Source organism: Lucilia sericata, unplaced genomic scaffold (assembly GCF_015586225.1).
Source record: "Lucilia sericata isolate MDLA Ls3-8-SP2 unplaced genomic scaffold, ASM1558622v1 Contig001362F_arrow, whole genome shotgun sequence".
In the NCBI taxonomy this organism is placed as follows: Eukaryota; Metazoa; Arthropoda; class Insecta; order Diptera; family Calliphoridae; genus Lucilia; species Lucilia sericata.
Genome location: NW_023995306.1, coordinates 92501 through 101235, shown reverse-complemented (window position 1 = coordinate 101235; position 8735 = coordinate 92501). Strand labels below are relative to the sequence as shown.

The window sequence follows — 8735 nt, the reverse complement described above, 5'->3', positions numbered from 1 at the left end:
AATTCTAGTCTATAGTCTAGTCTATAGTCTAGTCTATAGTCTAGTCTATAGTCTAGTCTATAGTCTAGTCTATAGTCTAGTCTATAGTCTAGTCTATAGTCTAGTCTATAGTCTAGTCTATAGTCTAGTCTATAGTCTAGTCTATAGTCTAGTCTATAGTCTAGTCTATAGTCTAGTCTATAGTCTAGTCTATAGCCTAGTCTATAGTCTAGTCTATAGTCTAGTCTATAGTCTAGTCTATAGTCTAGTCTATAGTCTAGTCTATAGTCTAGTCTATAGTCTAGTCTATAGTCTAGTCTATAGTCTAGTCTATAGTCTAGTCTATAGTCTAGTCTATAGTCTAGTCTATAGTCTAGTCTATAGTCTAGTCTATAGTCTAGTCTATAGTCTAGTCTATAGTCTAGTCTATAGTCTAGTCTATAGTCTATAGTCTAGTCTATAGTCTAGTCTATAGTCTAGTCTATAGTCTAGTCTATAGTCTAGTCTATAGTCTAGTCTATAGTCTAGTCTATAGTCTAGTCTAGTCTATAGTCTAGTCTATAGTCTAGTCTATAGTCTAGTCTATAGTCTAGTCTATAGTCTAGTCTATAGTCTAGTCTAGTCTATAGTCTAGTCTATAGTCTAGTCTATAGTAGTCATAGTCTAGTCCATAGTCTAGTCTATAGTCTAGTCTATAGTCTAGTCCATAGTCTAGTCTATAGTCTAGTCTATAATCTAGTCTATAGTCTAGTTTATAGTCTAGTCTATAATCTAGTCTATAGTCTAGTCCATAGTCTAGTCTATAGTCTAGTCTATCGTCCAGTCTAGTCTATAGTCTAGTCTATAGTCTAGTCTATAGTCTAGTCTATAGTCTAGTCTATAGTCTAGGTCTATAGTCTAGTCTATAGTCTAGTCTATAGTCTAGTCTATAGTCTAGTCTATAGTCTAGTCTATAGTCTAGTCTATAGTCTAGTCTATAGCCTAGTCTATAGTCTAGTCTATAGTCTAGTCTATAGTCTAGTCTATAGTCTAGTCTATAGTCTAGTCTATAGTCTAGTCTATAGTCTAGTCTATAGTCTAGTCTATAGTCTAGTCTATAGTCTAGTCTATAGTCTAGTCTATAGTCTAGTCTATAGTCTAGTCTAGTCTATAGTCTAGTCTATAGTCTAGTCTATAGTCTAGTCTATAGTCTAGTCTAGTCTATAGTCTAGTCTATAGTCTAGCCCATAGTCTAGTCTATAGTCTAGTCTATAGTCTAGTCCATAGTCTAGTCCATAGTCTAGTCTATAGTCTAGTCTATAGTCTAGTCCATAGTCTAGTCTATAGTCTAGTTATAGTCTAGTCTATAATCTAGTACTATAGTCTAGTCCATAGTCTAGTCTATAGTCTAGTCTATCGTCCAGTCTAGTCTATAGTCTAGTCTATAGTCTAGTCTATAGTCAAGTCTATAGTCTAGTCTATAGTCTAGTCTATAGTCTAGTCTATAGTCTAGTCTATAGTCTAGTCTATAGTCTAGTATATAGTCTAGTCTATAGTCTAGTCTATAGTCTAGTCTATGGACTATAATTTAGTAAGTATATAGTCTAAACTGTAGTCCATTCTATAGTCTAGTCTATAGTCTAGTCTATACTCTAGTCTAAAATCTAGTCTATAATCTAGTCTATAGTCTAGTCTATAGTCTAGTCTATAGTCTAGTCTATAGTCTAGTCTATAGTCTAGTCTATAGTCTAGTCTAGTCTATAGTCTAGTCTATATTCTAGTCTATAGTCTAGTCTATAGTTTACTCTATAGTCTAGTCTATAGTCTAGTCTATAGTCTAGTCCATAGTCTAGTCTATAGTCTAGTCTATAGTCTAGCCCATAGTCTAGTCTATAGTCTAGTCTCTAGTCTAGTCTCTAGTCTAGTCTATAGTCTAGTCTATAGTCTAGTCTATAGTCTAGTCTATAGTCTAGTCTATATTCTAGTTTATAGTCCAGTCTATAGTCTAGTCTATAGTCTAGTCTATATTCTAGTTTATAGTCCAGTCTATAGTCTAGTCTATAGTATAGTCTAGAGTTAATTCTAGTCTATAGTCTAGTCTATAGTCCAGTCTGTAGTCCAGTCTATAGTCGAGTATACAATCTAGCCTAAGGTCTAGTCTATAGTCTAGTCTAGTAAGAAGAAGTTAAAACAACTACAGTGTCAAAGGACATATTTGTACATTATTATAAGGAGAATATCGGAAAATTTTGCACATAGTCGTAAGCTTCTCGAAAGCTTGGTGGTGTAATGAATACCTTTGCAATTAAGTTAAAAAATGTGTGATTTGAAATCCAAGAAATCTTATTTACATTTTAGTATTGCTTCAGTTTTGATGGCAAAACTCATAACTTCTTTATAGTTTTGTTTTAAAGTATATTGAACTCTATTTAGAAGTCTGCATTTTATCTTAATGTTTCAGGCCTAGAAACAAAAATATCTACAGAATTTATTTCATCATGTTTTTATGATTAATTTTTAAAGCAAATACAAGCAAATATTTAAATTTACATATTTTTGCATTAATTTTGCAAACTGGTTTAAATGAGAACACGAGCTAGAGAATACAACATTTATAAATATTTAAACTATTCCATAGTAAGTATATACAAAATCTGAAAACATGCGAAAACACTTTACACAGATCTTTGTTAATTAATTTCCATTAATCGTAGTAAAAGTAACTTAATATGGTGATACAAATGACTTGAATGACAAAACAAGAAAAAGCTTTAGAAAACGATATTGGAAAGTATTTGAATAAATGTTTTTATGGAGATCTTAACAAAAATAACTTTTGTCGAAAGTTGTAGTTTAAAGTTTTGAATGAAATCGGTTTATAATGATTGATAAGGGACAATTATAGAGCAATTCACAGTTACTTTACCGATAATTTTTATTCAGGTGTAATTGATTTCGATTCTTACATTTGTAGGAATTCTGCATGCGATGTAAATAATTCCAGAATAGATCAGCTATAAACCCATTATCACAGGGATTTAAAATCTTTCTAACTTTTTTTGAATATTAAGTTTTGAATAGATCTTACCTGCAATGAAAAGAAATATATTTTTCAATTAGTTTAATTATTTAAAATTCATTTTAGTTAATAAATTATCTAAAAAATATTAAATTAATTTTAAAAAATTCTTAAAATCTGTTATAATTAATTATATTTTATTCTCTCCTTCTCTTTTTAGATTTCTCTCTGTGAGATTATATTCTACAATGGTCAAACGTAAAAAGCTGTAAAAGCTCAAAAGAAAATAAACTTTGATTCCCTACAAAAACAACAAAATAACGAAATCCTAAAAAACCCAGAATAGGCTTCCCGACCGAAAACAACAACATAAACTAACATGGTGCTAAATCTACTCTTTATAACGACTGTGATAAAATCCACCTTTGGTGTGGTAACTACGGGCCTCTGGCTTATTCCCCTAATACTGGCCGCCATTACCTATTACAAATACGATAATGTGGATCCAGAATCGAGAGTTTTCGATCAAACGAATATATACAGGGAATATGATTTTATAGTGGTGGGTGCTGGTTCCGCGGGAGCAGTGGTGGCCAATCGTTTAAGTGAAGTGCGCAAATGGAAGGTTTTACTTATAGAAGCTGGACCCGATGAAAATGAAATATCAGATGTGCCCTCACTGGCCGCTTATTTGCAGTTGAGCAAATTGGATTGGCAGTATAAAACGGAACCCTCGAATAAGGCCTGTTTGGGCATGAAAAATAATCGCTGTAATTGGCCGCGTGGCAAGGTATTGGGTGGTTCCAGTGTCTTAAACTATATGCTGTATGTCAGAGGCAATCGTCATGACTATGATCACTGGGAGTCGTTGGGTAATCCCGGTTGGGGTTATGATAGCATTTTGAAATACTTTAAGAAATCCGAAGATAACCGCAATCCCTATTTGAATAAGAATCCTTATCATGGCAAGGGTGGCCTCTTAACTGTGCAGGAATCACCCTGGCATTCGCCTTTGGTGGCGGCTTTTGTAGAGGCTGGCACTGAGATAGGTTATGAAAATCGTGATATTAATGGTGAAATACAAACCGGTTTTATGATAGCCCAGGGTACCATACGTAGAGGTTCACGCTGTAGTACCGCCAAGGCTTTCTTAAGGCCCATTAGAAATCGTCCCAATTTTCATTTATCCATGAATTCTCAAGTTACCAAGCTGTTGATAGAACCCGGTACTATGAGGGCCAAGGGAGTAGAATTTGTTAAGAATGGTCAAGTTATGAAAGTGTACGCCAAAAGAGAAATCATTTTATCAGCTGGTGCCATTAATACGCCTCAGATAATGATGTTATCGGGTATAGGACCACGTTCCCATTTGGAACAACATGGCATTAAGGTTTTACAAGATTTACCGGTAGGGGAAAATCTACAAGATCATGTGGGTATGGGAGGTTTATCTTTCCTGGTCGATAAGCCCGTTTCTATAGTACAGGATCGTTTTAATCCCACCGCTGTAACTTTCCAATATGTCTTAAGAGAACGGGGACCCATGACTACTCTGGGAGGTGTAGAAGGTTTAGCTTTTGTGCACACACCCTATTCTAATAGATCTATAGATTGGCCTGATATACAATTTCACATGGCTCCTGCTTCGATTAATTCAGATAATGGCGCTCGTGTTAAAAAGGTATTGGGTTTAAAGGAATCGGTTTATCAAGAAGTTTACCAACCCATAGCTAATAAGGACACTTGGACTATAATGCCTTTACTGTTAAGACCCCGTTCTAGAGGTTGGGTTAAGCTAAGATCAGCCAATCCTTTTGAGTATCCCAAAATCAATGCCAATTACTTTGATGATCCTTTTGATGCCAAGACCTTGGTGGAGGGAGCCAAAATTGCTTTGCGTGTGGCCGAGGCCAAAGTTTTCAAACAGTTTGGTTCTCGTTTATGGCAAAAAGCATTACCCAATTGCAAGAAATTTAAATTTCTCTCCGATGATTATTTAGATTGTCATGCCCGTACTATATCCATGACTATATATCATCCCTGTGGTACAGCTAAAATGGGTCCTGCATGGGATCCTGAAGCCGTAGTAGATCCTAGATTAAGAGTTTATGGTGTTAGAGGTTTAAGAGTTATAGATGCCAGCATAATGCCCACCATTAGTAGTGGCAACACTAATGCCCCTGTCATAATGATTGCTGAAAAGGGAGCCGATCTAATTAAAGAAGATTGGTTCCATAATCCCGAATACAAAATCGTAAATAAAAGTTAGCGCAGCTTAATAACTCATAAATAAATTAAACTATGTTTCAGAGTATAGTTCTCGAGACCTCCAAATATTTGATTACTGTCATTAACCAAAGGTTGTCCACTTGTTATTAATTATATATTGTCATTATTACTATTACAAATTGTTGTAATAGCATTTTTCACATTCAGGGGGCATTAGCTTTACAAAAACAACTATATAAACGAGTAAAAAAAACTCAGAGTTGCCATTGTGTCATAAATAAGTTTTTGTTTAAAAATTTTTTTAAAATTAGTTTTTACTATTATTTGTATAATTTAGTAATAGTTTTCGATTAGTCATTTTGTTTATTCGCTTTTTTCCAGTTTTACGAGCCACTTATGACGTTATTTTTTATTATTATTTTATTTATTTTTAAGTAGCGAATTATATGTATGTGTTAATTTTAATTGCAATTATTTTAGTTATAATTTATTTATGTTTATTTTTTTATTTACATTTATAGTTGTTAACTACTTTGTATTTACTTGCAAATATAATTGTTTAGTTATTTTATTATTAATGTAGAAAATAACTTTAATATTTAAATAAATAAAATTGTTATAAAAATTGTAAGAAAAATTATGCATTTTTTATAATTGGCATGACTATTGGTAGGTAATTTTATTTTATAAAAAAAATATATTTGCATTTTTCAATATTCAACGAGTTCTATTTTTCTATAATTATTGATACCCAAATTATGCAAAATGTTGTCACTATCGTCTAATTGCACCTGTTTGAAAGCAATAATCAATTTCGCAAACTAGTTATAGTTTGGTCCCGTTTAACAAAAATTAAACAGACGATTCCAAACCTCGTACTTCTTACATAAACTATAGAATTATATAATTAATTGAATATTTCTTCGGGCTTGAGTTCGAGTCTCACTTGGGGAATATTTTTCTCAGTAAAATAGTATAATAACGATCCAAAATAACAAAAGGAACGAAAGTTGGTAACGGCTTCATTTAAGAATTTGGGCCTAAAATCTCTTTTAGACTCAAAGATAACTGTGGTATCCTTCAGCGATCAATATGGCGTTAAATTGACTAAAGTACTATCGGATATCGAACAAGGATATAAGAACTTATACTGATAGTCTAGCTGCTATTAAATCCCTGATTGGTGTGTTCTCCAAATCTAAACTTGTCCTTGAATGTAGGCCTTGAAATTTGGCAACCATGCTAGGAATATTGCTCTTCCATACAATTACTTCTGCAGAAGTTATCAGAATGAGGTTAAAGAGAAGACGGCAGACCATCTTCTGTGTAACGATTCGGATCAATGACTTCGGCAGAAGTTGTCAGAATGAGGATGAGGAGACGATAGCACATCGTCTATGTAACTATCCAGTCCTGCAGACGGCTCAAAACCGAACTCAATGGTTAACCTCCTTAAACGACCTTTCTGATTTCTGAGATGTTCTTTCAACACGACTCTTTGCATTCTTGAATATGTCAAAATCGGTGTGAAATTCGAATTCTCACTAGACGACATCGTTCCTATTCAACGACATCGGTTCTAAGAAGCCTTTACGAATTTCTATCAAGGTCAAAAAGTTCATTCGTCGATCGTGTTCGATACCTTAACAGGGGTATATGAATATTCGTTTGAATTGTTTCATCTAAGGACAATCCATAAATTGTCCTTAGATGACAATTATCTAAACTATACCATCTTATCGAGGTGATCGAAATTTTATATCTTTTGGTTAAGAGTACCAATTCCCAGAGACGGTTTTTAAGTTATTTAATTAGTTAGTTAATTAGTTAGTTGGTTGGTTAGTTAGTTAGTTAGTTAGTAGTTAGTTAGTTAGTTAGTTAGTTAGTTAGTTAGTTAGTTAGTTAGTTAGTTAGTTAGTTAGTTAGTTAGTTAGTTAGTTAGTTAGTTAGTTAGTTAGTTAGTTAGTTAGTTAGTTAGTTAGTTAGTTAGTTAGTTAGTTAGTTAGTTAGTAGTTAGTTAGTTAGTTAGTTAGTTAGTTAGTTAGTTAGTTAGTTAGTTAGTAGTTAGTTAGTTAGTTAGTTAGTTAGTTAGTTAGTTAGTTAGTTAGTTAGTTAGTTAGTTAGTTAGTTAGTTAGTTAGTTAGTTAGTTAGTTAGTTAGTTAGTTAGTTAGTTAGTTAGTTAGTTAGTTAGTTAGTTAGTTAGTTAGTTAGTTAGTTAGTTAGTTAGTTAGTTAGTTAGTTAGTTAGTTAGTTAGTTAGTTAGTTAGTTAGTTAGTTAGTTAGTTAGTTAGTTAGTTAGTTAGTTAGTTAGTTAGTTAGTTAGTTAGTTAGTTAGTTAGTTAGTTAGTTAGTTAGTTAGTTAGTTAGTTAGTTAGTTAGTTAGTTAGTTAGTTAGTTAGTTAGTACGCCTATCGGCCTACTTGTGCACTCTTTTAACAGTGCCTCAGGTTGCAATCGAACTCACGACCTCCGGTCTACCACACTAGAACACTAACCTCATCAAAACTTGTACTTTGATTTTAAAACTTAATAAATATTTCCATTAATATCTGACCAAATTTTATATAAATTTACATTATCAACAATAAATGACTTCTACAAGTTATAATTTCTCTTAATCATTAATTCTAAAACAAATTAAAATAAAAATTCCAATAATTATTTCATTTACTCACAAATAGTTAAATCAATTATAGTTGAAATAACAAGTACTAGACCACTAACTTCCTAAATTATAAGATGTTATTGCTGAAAAAATTCTTATGATTTTCAAAAAATTATTCATAAAAAATAAATGAACATGAAATTAAAACAAGAATTGCATACTCATGTCTAATAAGCAAAAAATACCAAAATACAAATATTAGCTGAATTATTTAATATATTTTTTTTTATAAAAAAAATCAAATAAACTTCCTTGTTAAGATCCCAAATAATGACATTTTAAAATAGACATGCGTATAACTTTTTAAAATTTTAAACAATTTTATAAACCATGCATAACTTTATTATTGTTTATTTGTTTAATAGCTATTATCTTGTAGTGTTTGTTAAAAAACACATTGTTTAATTAGACAAAGAAAAAAATAAACAACCCAGACTCCTAAACTTAACTCAAGAGTAAGTTTAAATAATAAAAAAATCAATCACCATATATTTCCATAACAATGGCTTGTTTTGATCTATTCAATAGTTTAATGACTTTTTAATCTTTTATAAAAAATCTTTCACATGATATTTATTTGTACATTTATCGTAATTAAATAATTAAAATATCTATAATTATTTAGGTGGTAAAATAAATATAATTCTATTATATCGAGGGTGTTAATATCTGTCATGTTTACTAACCATCTTAAAGTGTTTTAATTATTATTTTTTTTTTTTTCAATTTAACTTCTTTGTGTATAGTTTTTTTATTAATTTATAGAAAAAGGAGGAAGATTCATAAAATTTGAGAAAAAAGTAAAAGAAGAAGAAGAAGATTAACTCGGAAAAGAGAGAAGGGACACGACAAGGGAGACGGCA

The 8735-nt window shown here is 31.7% G+C and overlaps 1 protein-coding gene across 1 annotated transcript; it reads left to right on the top strand.

Annotated features, from left to right (window-relative positions):
• The first annotated feature begins 3356 nt into the window (after window positions 1-3356).
• Window positions 3357-5440, top strand: LOC119611104 (glucose dehydrogenase [FAD, quinone]-like). The gene has a single exon (XM_037966572.1). It carries the CDS (start codon window positions 3357-3359, stop codon window positions 5244-5246), a length of 1890 nt encoding a protein of 629 aa, XP_037822500.1. The 3' UTR covers window positions 5247-5440.
• Window positions 5441-8735: the final 3295 nt, after the last annotated feature.

Bases quoted from the DNA above. Each gene is read 5' to 3' on its own strand.
- LOC119611104 (XM_037966572.1), top strand. From the start codon at position 3,357: ATGGTGCTAAATCTACTCTTTATAACGACTGTGATAAAATCCACCTTT.